This window comes from Chionomys nivalis, chromosome 9 (genome assembly GCF_950005125.1).
Source record: "Chionomys nivalis chromosome 9, mChiNiv1.1, whole genome shotgun sequence".
NCBI lineage: Eukaryota > Metazoa > Chordata > Mammalia > Rodentia > Cricetidae > Chionomys > Chionomys nivalis.
In genome coordinates, this window is record NC_080094.1 from 365848 (window position 1) to 379505 (window position 13658).

General features: G+C 43.5%; 1 protein-coding gene across 1 annotated transcript in view; it reads right to left on the minus strand.

Annotated features, from left to right (window-relative positions):
- Positions 1–12827, minus strand: part of Prpf6 (pre-mRNA processing factor 6) — a 53310-nt gene extending 40483 nt beyond the window's left edge. The window contains exons 1-3 of the mRNA XM_057781492.1: positions 12666–12827; positions 10134–10302; positions 2688–2806 (exon numbers count right to left, since the gene is read on the minus strand). Coding sequence (XP_057637475.1) covers positions 2688–2806; positions 10134–10302; positions 12666–12736 — 359 coding nt within the window. The 5' untranslated portion in view covers positions 12737–12827. The remainder of the gene's footprint in view (positions 1–2687; positions 2807–10133; positions 10303–12665) is intronic.
- Positions 12828–13658: the final 831 nt, after the last annotated feature.

Sequence of the window (13658 nt, forward strand, 5' to 3'; positions counted from 1 at the left end):
TGTAATTCTTACTTGATGGTTCTTATTGTATATAGTTTTACAATGTTAGAGTTAAAACTTTTCCTTTTAATTTAGACAAAAAAAGGTAAATGTAGAATAATCTTTTTGTACACTGTGATGATATGTCACTGGTTGGTTTAATAAAAAGCTAAACAGCCAACAGATAGGCAGGAATTCTGGGCTGGAAGGATGCTGGAAAGAAGGCAGAGACACCAGGAGATGCAGAGCAAGCAGGAAGAGCAATGTGGAGATGAGGTTAAAAAAGCCATGAGGCAGAAAGTAAATTAATAGAATTGGGTTAATTTAAGTTATAAGAGCTAGTTATAAACAAGTCAAAGCTATCTGCCAATCTTTCATATTTAATAATAAGTTTCCATGTCATTACTGGGAAGCCAACGGTGGTAGACAGAGTTTTCTTGTCCTGTAGTCACTCAAACACACTGGGGCTTATATTAATTATAAATGGTTGGTCAATAGCTCAGGCTTATTACTAACTAGCTCTTATATTTTAAGTTAACCCATATTCCTTATTTATACTCTGCCACATGGCGGTACCTTTATTTTTTTATTTTTATTTTTTTTTGGTTTTTCGAGACAGGGTTTCTCTGTGGTTTTGGAGCCTGTCCTGGAACTAGCTCTTGTAGACCAGGCTGGTCTCGAACTCACAGAGATCCGCCTGCCTCTGCCTCCCAAGTGCTGGGATTAAAGGTGTGCGCCACCACCGCCCGGCTTGGTACCTTTATTAATATGGCATGTTCATCTCCTGTTCCCTCTGTGTCTGGCTGGTAATTTTTTGACTCCACCCTTCTTCATCCCAGCATCCATAGTTTGGTCACCCCCTCTACAGGCTATTCAGCTTTTTATTAAACCAATATGAATGACAATTCTTCAGTGTACAAAAGGATTATTCCACAGCAGAAATTCCTACAAAAAAATCCAACTACATATACCCATGCATATAAAATATTCATATAAATAAAGATAGCCTACAAATCTGATAATGCAGCAAGCCAAGGAAAGAGATTTCCATAAATTCAAGGTCAACCTGGACTACATAATGAAACAGCATCTCAAGAACAGAAAGCGAAAGGAAAGGACTGAGAAATTCCTTAGTGTTAAGAGGTCATACTGCTCTAAAGGGGACTTGAGCTCAGTTCCCAGCACCCATATTGAGTAGCTTGAGTCTCTAGCCTCCAAGGGTGTCACACACACACACACACACACACAATTTAAAGGAAGATATAATATATAAGATATAAGATATAAGTGGTCTAAAGGCAGTCTGGTCTACAAAGTGAGTTTTATGATAGTGAGGGATATGTACAGAAACTCAGTCTCAAAAAACTAAAAAAGGGCTAGAGAAAAGGCTCAGTGTTGCCGGGCAATGGTGGCGCACGCCTTTAATCCCAGCACTCAGGAGGCAGGGGCAGGCAGATCTCTGTAAGAGACCAGCCTGGTCTACAAGAGCTAGTTCCAGGACAGGCTCTAAAGCTACAGAGAAACCCTGTCTCGAAAATCCAAAAGAAAAAAAAAATGGCTCAATGTTAAGAGTACTGGCTGCTCTTCAATGGATTCTATTCCCAGCACCCACATGGCAACTCACAACTATCTGTATCTTGAGACCAAGGGGATCCAATACCTTCTTTTTTCCTTCAAGGGTACCAAGAACATGTTACACGGATACACATGCAGACAAAACACTCATATAGATTAAAAAATAATGCAATGTTTTAAAACATAATAATGTTTTAGAGAGATTTTCAAAAGTTTAAAATAATAATACTTAAAAAAGAAAAAAGAGCTGGGCATACACCCTTAATCCCAGCACTAATGAGGCAGAAGCAGGCAGATCTCTGAGTTCTGCAGAGAGAAATTCTGTCTAGAAAAATTTTTTAAAATAAATTCTTAAAAAAAGGGAGGAAAAGGGAAAAAAAGGCTGAGGATATAACTCAGGTGTCAAGAATTTGACTGCCATACATGAGGTGTTACATTCAATTCCTTAGTACCACAAAACAAGCCAAATAAATAAATAACCAAAAAAAGGTATGGGTTAGTTTGGTGGAAAGTATCTGCATAGCCCAAACAAGGTAAGATCCCAAGTTTCTGAAAAACAAAATCAAACAAAACAAAACAAAACAAAAACCCCAAAGGTGGGCATAGTGGCCCACACCTCTAGTCCCAGCATTTGGGAGGCAAAGGCAGGTGGATCTCTCAGTTCAAAGTTAACATGGTCTCCACAGAGTTCCAGAACATCCAGAGTTACATAGTAAGATCTTATCTCAGAAAAGTAATAAAAAAGATCCCAGGTTTAATCCTCTCCATCCTTCCCCCAAAAAGGGTGACCCAAGTGGACGCGGTGGTACACACATTAAGATGGCAGAAGCAGACACATCTCTGTGAGCTCTAGGCCAGTCAAGCTTCACAATGAGACCCTGTCCCTGATTATAGTCAAAGCAATACCCAAAATTCTGTTCCCTTTGTGGCAGCTTTAGTCTAAGCCTTGGGGCTATTCTAGAAATACCCAGCTATGCAGGAACAAGTGTCATAGACCAAGGCCCACGTAGCCTCTGAAGTCAAGTAGACATAAAGACAAGTTTTCCAACTTTCTTCCTAGCCCAAAATAAAATACAACAAAAAGAAATTTATTTTGTCTGGAAGTTGGATAAGCATAGTATGAAATAACGTACCTTCTTTCTTTTCTTCTTTCATCCATCCTTTTATCCAGAGCTGCATAAATAGCATCTGCTTCCTCATCATCTTTCTCGTAAGGCCCACTTGAGAAGAGGCTCCCAGCATAGCCATTAAACTAAGAACCAAGCAACACAAATAAAGGGTCAGCTTTCCCACCAGCACAGAAAGCAGAATGCTCATATCCAGAGGAGCTATTCCAGCTGGAAGAAACTAACCATTATAGCTCTTTTCTGTTGCTGTGATAAAATGCCCTGGCTAAAAAATAATTTAGGAGCTGGGCAGTGGAAGCACACACCTTTAATCCCAGCACTTGAGAGGCAGAGGCAGAGGCAGGTAGATCTCCAGTTCAAAGACAGCATAGAGTAAGTTCCAGGACAGCCAAGGCTACACAACACATAACACTGTGGTGAAACAAAAAACAAAAAACAAAAACACAAGTTAAAGAGGAAAGGGTTTATCTGACTTTGGGCCCCAGGTTACAGTCCATCACTGCAGGAAAATCATGGCAGGAGAGGCTTTGAGAGAGCTGACCACATACATCCACAGTCAAGGGCAGAAAATAAACATACCCTCACTTGCTTCCGCTCAGGTAGCTTTCTTCCCCCTTATACAATTCAGGGCTCAGCCCATGGAATGGTGCCACCTACATTCAGGATGTGTTTGCCCACCTCAAACAATAATCAAGACAAACCTCAACAGGCATGCCCACAGGCCAGCCTGTTCCTGAGCATTTCCTTATTGAGACTCTCTTCCAGGTGATTCCAGATTATGTCAACTGACAGTTAAAATTAACCAGCACAAAAAAGACAAAATACATTGGGAAATCCTAGACCAGGTTCTATGACAGAAGATATATTTATAGAAATACTGTAAAACTGAAATAAAATCGGTAGTTTAGTTAATATAGTGCCAATATTAAAAGGTTTCTATAATTTACTAAAATTGTGTAAGATGCAACAAAACTGAGTGAGCATAGAAGAACTTTTTTTTCTGAAGACAGGGTCTCACTATGTAGCTCTGGCTGGCCTGGAACTTGCTTTGTAGAACAGACTAGTCTTGAACCCATAACAGGTCCACCTGCCTCTGCCTTCTAAGTGCAGGAATTAAAGGCACAGGCCAGTATGCCTAGTAATCTTTTCATTATTCTCGATATTTTATTTTATTTATCTTTTTTTTTTAATATTTTTATTTATTTATTATGTATACAATATTCTGTCTGTGTGCGTGTCTGCAGGCCAGAAGAGGGCACCAGACCTCTTTACAGATGGTTGTGAGCCACCATGTGGTTGCCGGGAATTGAACTCAGGACCTTTGGAAGAGCAGGCAATGCTCTTAACCACTGAGCCATCTCTCCAGCCCTTATTTATCTTGAGACAGGATCTCACTACGTATCCCTGACAGGCCTGGAATACATTATGTAGACCAGGCTGGCCTCAAATTCACAGAGACCCACCTGCCCCTGCCTCCTAAATACTGGGATTAAAGGCATACATCACAACAACTGCCATATTTTATTTTTATTTACATGTGTGTGTGTATGATGTCTGCACACATGTTTGCAGGATTATGTGTGCAGACAACCACAGAGGTCAGAAGAAAACACTGGATCCCCTGGAAATGGAGTTACAAGCAGTGTGAACAAACTGATGTCCTCTGGAAGAGCAGCAAGTCCTCTAAACTCCTGGGCCATCTCTTTAGCTCCTTTCCCAAATTTTACAATACTATTTTTCCAAGTTCCTGCAAGTTTAAAATTATTTCAAAATTAACATTCTACAAAATATTTTTTTCTCTAAGGAAAGATGTTCCTTAGACACTTAGAAGAAAAAAACTCTTGAAGCTGGGTGATGGTGGCTCATACCTTTAATCCCAGCAGAGGCAGGCGGATCTCTGAGTTTGAGGTCAGCCTGGACAGGCTTGACAACTACAGCAAAACCCTGTCTTGAAGAAAAAAAGTCCCTTGAAAGATCTCAGTTGCCGGGCTGGAGAGATGGCTCAGTGGTTAAGAGCATTGACTGTTCTTCCAGAGGACCTGAGTTCAATTCCCAGCAACCACATGGTGGCTCACAACCATCTGTAATGAGATCTGGCGCCCTCTTCTGGCCTGCAGGCATACATGGAGGCAGAATGTTGTATACATAATAAATAAATAAAATCTTTAAAAAAAAAAATCTCAGTTGCCCGTACCAAGCAACAAAATTCAACAATAAAGTCAGCATCAACATCTGCACTGAGGAATGGTGTAGGAAGTCCCTGTTTGTGTGCTGCTTGGTTAGTAAAGAAACTGCCTTGAGCCTGGTGATAGGGCAGAACTTAGGTAGGCGGAGAAGACAGAACAGAATTCTGGGAAGAAGAAAGCAGAGAACCTGCTATGGAGCTGCCAGGTCAGACATGCTGAATCCTTCCCAGTAAGTCACGACCTTGTGGTGAACACAGATTATTAGAAATGCGTTAAATCAAGATGTGAGTTAGCCAATAAGAGGCTAGAGATAATGGGCCAGGCAGTGATTTAATTAATACAGTTTCTGTGTGGTTATTTCAGGTATAAGCTAGCTGGGCAGCTGGAATAGAACAAGGGGCCCTCTCTTCCTCCTGTTACAGAGGAACATCCAGGAAAAACACCAACATGTAGTGTTCTGAACCTACAAGTGTATCTCCTTATTACAAAAGAGACAAAAGTAGTGCAGAGTTTTATGGTTTTTCTGCTCTCTCTCTCTCATACTGCTAAAGATGGAAAATGAACCTGAGCCCTCCTCCTTGTGGAAGCTGGTTAGCTCCTTCCTGTGGAAGTTAAAGTTTATCTCATCCAGAACTTAACCTTTCAATTAAGAGCACAGCTGTGCCAGCAATGCCTTCTACAAGTATTTTAAGTATTCTTTTTATTTCTTATTTTTTGATTTAATTTGCATTTCTGTCTCATGGTGGTTTTGTTTTTGTTTGTACATTGCCCAGTTAGATTGTCCATGAGGCCACAAGAAAGAATAGACTTTTTGTTATTTATAGTTAAGCAAGAGAGGAAGAGAAGAAGAGATGGCTCAGCAGTTAAGAGCACTGGCTGCTCTTCTTTCTAGAGGTCCTGATTCAATTCACAGCAACCACATGGTGACTCACAACCGTCTATAATGGGATTTCCTGTCATGCAGGCATACATGCAAATAAAGCACTCATATACATTAAATGCATAAAAAAAAATCTTTAAAAAAAAGGGGGGGGCAGAGCTGTTGCTACAATGGACCTGATCATGTTGTTTAGGTGAAAGATTATAGAAATGTGTGGAACTTCAGGCTGGAAAAGTCATTAAACGATCAGAGCTTAATGTGGGAGATTGAACAGTGCTGAGAGAAATGCAGACATTGGAGCCCTGGCTTTTGAAATCTCAGAGGAAAACAAAGACCCTATAAATAATGTTTGATGGAGGAAGGTCATTGGCTAATAAAGAAACTGCTTTGGCCCATTTGATAGGCCAGCCTTTAGGTGGGTGGAGTAAACAGAACAGAATGCTGGGAGGAAGAGGAAGTGAGCTCAGATGCAGGGCAGCTCCTCTGAGAGACAGACGCCATGCTCTCCTCTCCAGAGCAGGCGCGATGAAGCTCCGACCCAGGATGGACGTAGGCTAGAATCTTCCTGGTAAGCACACCTTGGGGTGCTACACACATGAATAGAAATGGGCCAAGCAGTGTTTAAAAGAATACAGTTTCCGTATAATTATTTCGGGGCATAAGCTAGCTAGGCAGCCATGAGCCGGGCTGTGGGAAGAGGCCCACAGCTCCTACTACAAATGTTCATCGTATATAATGTATTATTCTGTGAAGGTCTTTTCTATCTTCACTGGGACAATGGATGCTCATCAGCTGGGCCTGAAGAAAATCAGTTGTTACCAGCATCAACAAGGTGAGATCTTCTGGGAAGTATTGTCAGCACTTAGAAACTGTGATCCAGAGGGAGCTAAGGCTGCATCTCAGGCTGACAGCCAAACTTGGTAATGTGTAAGACGGTATTGATTTTGTTGGCACGAAATGCACTATGTGATAGGGTTAGGAACCCTGAAGAAGAAAATGCCAGGAGAGACAACCACCAAGCATAGTGGCAGGTGTGACGTAGAGCCAGCCTGAGCCAACTAGACAAGCTATGTGTGCCACACCTGGTAAAACTGGAGAGGTGGAACTGCCCGAGACTTTAAGAGCCCAGAAGATCATGAGTGATTCCAGATGCTGGATACTGAACTACAGAAAATGGGTATACGCTACTGGGCTTTTGTTTTACTGTAATCTGATTGTAACTATGTCTTTCTTAGAATTAAAAAAAAAAGCATAACTTGTTTCTGATTTTACAGAACTCACAATTAAGAGTGTTGGGAGTTTTTTAAAGTTGTAGAACTTTTGGGGGGAGGAGAGTGAGACAGAGTTTCTCTGTAGCTTTGGTTCCTGTCCTAGAACTAGCTCTTGAGACCAGGCTAGCCTCAAACTCACAGATTTTGCCTCTGCCTCCCGAGTGCTGGGATTAAAGGCGTGCACCACTACCACCTGGCTAATTGTGGAACTTTTAAAGTTGTATTTATATGTGTAAAGTATTTAAATACAATATGAACACAGAGAATATTAGAATTTAAAGATTTAATTGGGAATGTGGGTGTGGGGAAAAGGGAGAGGAGGTGTAGGGGGTTGGTTAACCAAAAAGTAAAGGTGTGTGGAAAAAGTCTAGTGGAAACCCACTACTTTGTAAGCTAATTAAAGACTGTAAATTTTGGTTTATTTTTCAAGACAGGGTTTCTCTGGGTAACCCTGGCTGTCCTGGAACTTGCTCTGTAGACCAGGCTGGCCTCGAACTCAGAGATCCACCTGCCTCTGCCTCTCAAATGAAGACAATAATTTTTTTTAAAAAGCATTTTTATTTTTTTAATATTTATTTATTATGTATACAATATTCTGTCTGTGTATATGCCTGCAGGCCAGAAGAGGGCACCAGACCTCATTACAGATGGTTCTAAGGCACCATGTGGTTGTTGGGAACTAAACTCAGGACCTTTGGAAGAGCAGGCAATGCTCTTACCTCTGAGCCATCTCTCCAGCCCAAGACCATAATTTTTTTTTTTTTTTTTTTTTTTTTTTTTTTTTGGTTTTTCGAGACAGGGTTTCTCTGTTGTTTTGGAGCCTGTCCTGGAACTAGCTCTTGTAGACCAGGCTGGTCTCGAACTCACAGAGATCCGCCTGCCTCTGCCTCCCAAGTGCTGGGATTAAAGGCGTGCGCCACCACCGCCCGGCCATAATTTTTTTTAAAAAGGAGTTTGAACACAGGTATCCTATATGAATAGACATATATTGGTCATTATAAAAATAAAACACTCAGTACCAGATATGGGATGCCTCCCCATGACTTATTGGTCAAGAAAGCCCCAAAGGTCCCCCAAACAACACAAGTTATTACCACTGCTCTTGGTCGTCCACCATAACAAGATGGTAAGACCCTATTGCTGAAGACACAACACCACAACACATAGAAAATTCCAGTCAAGTTGGAACCTGAAACTTCCTTCCGCTTACTAGATTTCATAGTGCCTGAAGGGGCTATGCAGGCCACTGAGGGAGAAATGTCATTAATAGCATTACCCAGAAGTTAACTTTGAAAGCTACAATATAGGGCTGGAGAGATGGCTCAGTGGTTAAGAGCATTGCCTGCTCTTCCAAAGGTCCTGAGTTAAATTCTCAGCAACCACATGGTGGCTCACAACCATCTGTAATGAGGTCTAGTGCCCTCTTCTGGCCTGCAGACATACACACAGACAGAATATTGTATACATAATAAATATTTAAAAAAAAAAAAAAAAAAGAAAGCTACAATATAGGCCTTCCAAGCAAGATGTACCCATGGTTGCAATAGAGTCAAATGCTTGAGGCCTGCTCTACTGGAATAAATTCATGCCTGGATCTGTAAACCTGCAGAAAAGCCTACGGCTTGGGAGGTCATAGGCCCCAGGGAGGAGCCTACCTCTACTGCTTTGCTAATGGATATATTGTCTTCAATGGATATATAAACTGCCTTCTACTTATGTTCACACCATAGATCAGTGCTGCTCTCAACCTTTACCATAAAATCTTTCGGCAGCGGATAACAGTTAATGAAGAAACTAACAAATGGTCAACATGCAAAGAAAAAACTGCAGTAAGTGCTCATACCTAAAACAGGAGGTCTACATCATTCCCCTGAGAGCACGGAAGGGTATTAATTAGGAAGAATTTAGGAGCAGGGATGGGGAGGATGCTGTGAAATGCTGTCTTCTGGGTGCAGCGTAGCCACTGCACCTGTCGCTACCTGCACAAGATAAAGCTAGGGAGATCAGCCAATCTTCCAACAGGAAGTACTAGCTGGATGTCATGTGTTACCAAAAAAAAAAGAGAGAGAACACGAAAATGGGAGGGAGACCTGTTGAGAAGCACTAGGCTGGGGTGGTTCTGAAGCAGTTATCGAAATACATTGTATAGCCGGGCAGTGGTGGCACACGCCTTTAATCCCAGCACTTGGTAGGCAGAGGCAGGCGGATCTCTGTGAGTTCGAGACCAGCCTGGTCTACAAGAGCTAGTTCCAGGACAGGCTCCAAAGCCACAGAGAAACCCTGTCTCGAAAAACAAAAAAACAAAAAAAAAAAGAAAGAAAGAAAGAAAGAAAGAAAGAAAGACATTGTATACACATGTGCAGTTGTCAAATAATAAATAAAAGATATTCTAAAAAAATTAAAACTATTTCTCTGGGGATTAGAGCAACAGATCAGCAGTTAAGAATACATACTGCTGCTGGGCACAGTGGCACATGGCTTTAATCTCAGCACTTGAGAGGCAGCGGCAGTTGGATCTCTGAGTTTGAGGCCAACCTGGTCTACAAAGTGAGTTCCACAGTTACACAGAGAAACCCTGTCTGGAAACAATAAACAAAAGCTATAGTCTTTAATTAGCTTACAAAGTATTGGGTCTCCATAAGAGTTTTTCATACACCTTGAATTTGGTTAACCTACTCCCTTTGCTGTTACACAGAGAAACTCATCTCGAGAAATGCGGGGAGGGGGAAAACAAACACGCTATTCTATCAGAGGATCCTAATTCAGTTCCTGGCACCTAGGTCAGAAGGTTCGGGCACATGCAATCATGTACACAGACACAATCTCATACATATAACTTAAAGATAACAGAAACAGACAGGTGGTGATGCTAGCACTCAGGAAGTAGAAGCAGGTAGACCTCTGTGAGTTCAAGACCAGACTGGGCTACAGAGATAGTTCTAGGTCAGCCGAGGTTACACAAATAAATCATCTCAAAAAACAAAGGAAGGAAGTGAGGGAGGGAGGGAGGGAGGGAGGGAGGGAGGGAGGGAGGGAGGGAGGGAGGGAGGGAGGGAGGGAGGGAGGGAGGGAGGGAGCTTTAAAAGCCATTCCAAAAAAAAAAAAAAAAAATCACCTCATCATAGTTGGTATCATTCAGATCCTCATCATCATCGTCAGCTGCCTGGTTTTTCTTCATCTGGTCCCCCACAGTTCTCTTCCCTGGTGGGGCATGGCGATCATCCACAGGATCGTTTGCATCCCGGGCAGGCCCAATATCTGACCGGGTGGTGAAGCCAGTGGCACTGAAGGGAGCCCAAAGACATCATTATTTGAGTGACCTGATCGTATGCTTCCTTCTGATCACTGTTTAGTGACGTCAGTTCTCATGCTTCTGGGAGCCTCCAAAGATTCTAGTACTAAGGAAGTGCTTATCCAATACTAGTCTTCTTTGTTTGCTTTAAACCGACAATGAGTAGGTCAGAGAAAGTTTCCTTCACCCCAAGGTGTCTCCATTTCTCCTCCACATCACTGCCCAGGCCTTCAGAAGTCCCTCCTCTACAGTTCTGGCCTCGCATTTCCAATTGCCTGTTGAGCACAACCTCTCCACTTTCATCCAGGCCCAAACTGAGTTTCCTTTTATGCACTCTGCAGCTGTTCCAGGATGATCAGCCATTAACAGCCATTCCATAAGAGACACTACACAATCATCTCTTTCTCCCTTTTGAGTTCTCTCCATCCTGTGCATACCCAAATTGCTCAAGACCACAACTCCTGCCACAGCCAGAAATCCATTTAACATCCCTGCCCCTGCCCCCAATCTACTCCGCTCCAACTCTCAATGTAGGGCAGCCAGGTAGTGGTGCACACCTTTAATACCAGCACTTGGGAGGCAGAGGCAGGCAGATCTCTGTGAGTTCGAGGACAACTTGATCTATAGAGCAAGTTCCAGGACAGCCAGGGGTACATAAAGAAGCCCTTTCTTGAAAAACCAAAACCAAACAAAGATTAAAAATAAAAAGTAGCTGATAAACTATGGGAGCTCTATCCTAACGCTAAGGTTCCCGTAGCCTCCAGCTCCGTTCTTCTTGCGGTCAACCCCATTATTCTGGATTCCTTTCTTTTCTGGCCTCACTGAAACTGATCTTTTCCTCTTGAATTTATTTTTACTTATGTGTATGTGTGTGAAACTGTGTGTTTTATACACACCACATGCATGCAGGTGCCTGTGGAAGTCAGAAGAAGTTACAAGAGTCTTTGGAACTGGAGTTACAAGCTGTGAGTCATGTAATGCGGGTGCTGGCAATGGAACTCAAGTCCTCTACAAAAGTAGCAAGTGCTCTAGCTGCTGAGCCACTTCAGTCTACTCCCTTCTATCTTTATTAAAGACGTTGAGCAAGGCGCTGGAATCAACCCAGGGCTGTGGCATGGTACACCTGGCTACACCTCCAGCTGCCTTTTAAAACTTTTTGTTATTTATTCATTTAGTGCATGTGACCTGGCACGTGTGTAGAGGTCAGAAGACAACATCAGAGAATCAGTTCGCCCCTTTTATCATGTGGATTCTGGGGATCAACTCAGGCTTGACAGAGCCTTTACCCACTGAGCAATCTCACCAGCTACATACTTGCCTTTTTATTCGACTGTTTATTTTTTGAGACAGGGTTTCTCTGTATAGCCTTGACTATCCTCGAACTTGCTCTGTAGACCAGGCTGGCCTCTGGCTCCCAAGTGCTGGGATTAAAGTTGTGCACCACCACCCCATGGCACAAATTCCACTTTTCTTTACTTCTCCCAAATCTGACTCTTCAAAATCCTCTTTGTAAACCTGACTAAAATGCTACACTGCTGAGTATCTCTTGATTTCTGTTCCTCTTTGTGTGCTTATTTATACAAACAACAAACCACTTCTAGTGAATTCAGGTCATCTGACGATGGGTGTGAACAACTCCCCTTTTAAATACTATTACCAAGAGAGACTTACGTCTAATCAAATGCATAAAGGAGTAGGACAAATGTTATTCATTCACCCAATGCCCTCTGGTTGGTAGGCATAGGCCATCCCTGTCCCGAGAGATGAGAATTTTAACAGGTGACCTATGGCCACACATCCTAAAGGAAAAAGATGCTTAGGAATAAAGGGGTAGCACTCTCCTACTATACACAGCAGACTAAGTGCTCCTTACAGCCAACTTGCTTCACGCATATTACTTCAAACACCAAAACACTGAGGCTCAAACCCCTGCGTAATCCCTGAAATCTGAGTCACATCTCAGGGTGGCAGTTAGACCTCATGGACCCGCTTATTCTGACAAAAAAGGCCACTGTGTCTGGCAGGTATTATACCGGACTATGTGGCGATGAACGTTAATCTTGTTTTTGTTTTCAGACAAGGATTCTTTAAGTAACCCTGGCTGTCTCGGAACTCGCAAGGTAGACCTAGCTATCTTGGGAATTGCTAAGTAGATCAGACTGGTCTCTAACTCAAAGATACTAAATACCCCCACAACCCCCACTGCGCCCTGCCTCCCAGGCACTTTTTTGTTGTTGTTGTTTTGTTTTGAGATGCAGTCTCTCTCCGTAGCCCTAGAGGTCACTAGTATAGTTCTCAACTAGGCCTAAAGCGAGCTGCCACCCGTCCTGGTACAAATTCCGCCCACTGCCTTACCCCCGGCCCAGCCCAGGTACGTAGCCGAGGGGCGCGGGCATGCCCAGGAAAGGCTTTTTCTTCTTGTTCATGGTGGTGTTGTTGAGCCAAGGAGCAGGTACGCGGCAAAAGGCGCAGAATCCTCCCGGTGTCGCAGCTGGAAGAGATGCAAGCACTAAGTCGCCCGCGCCCCGGAAGTAGAGAGTGAGGGGGAGACAAGCCCCGCCCACTCAGAGCCTCGGCGGAAGTCAAAGACGTGGGTTTGCAAGGCATTTCCGGTCGTGGTGGCCGGGTGGGTTTGCTGTGGGAAGACGAGCACGCGTGCGCGCGCGCAAGGCACTCTTAGCACAGAGGGCCGCGTAGGCGGGCACAAGGGTCATGCGTTCTGTTGCAGTGCCAGGAACGGTACGCGGCCTGAGCCCAACATTTAACACAAGTGCTCAGGAACGTCCCGGTGCAGGCTTGACCACGAACCCGCCTGACCTTAGAAGACTGATTGAGCGAACATAACCAGGACTTCCGACTTGTCTGGCTGTACTGTGGGGCCACCGACCGTCGAGAGACTGCGGGCCGGCATCACAAGCTTGGGAGTGGTTGTGTGCCCAGTGACCTGAGTGGACGCGCACCACTGTACTCTACACAGATATTTTCTGCCTCTGTGCAACTCTACCTGCAAGACAATGTCAGTCCCTACTGTTGGGTAATAATAGCCTCAGGTCAGACTGTTCTGGGAAATAACCCCAAGCTATAAAGAATTGCAGGGACAGTGGGCTCTACCTGCAGAAGCAATTTGCCAGGGTTTGGAAAACAACCCTGCCCCCAGATAAATCCCAAAAATAGCTGTAACTTCCTGGTAACTACTAAATGTGTGTGTGTCTGTCCCGGCCTCTTTCATCCGGTGAAATGGTTGGGGCCCCTCAGTGTTTCAATAAAGCAGTCTCAACCTGTCGAGATAGAATCTGCCTCTTTGCCCTGCTTTTCTTACACCACCCACACCTGGGGAGAACATCAGGC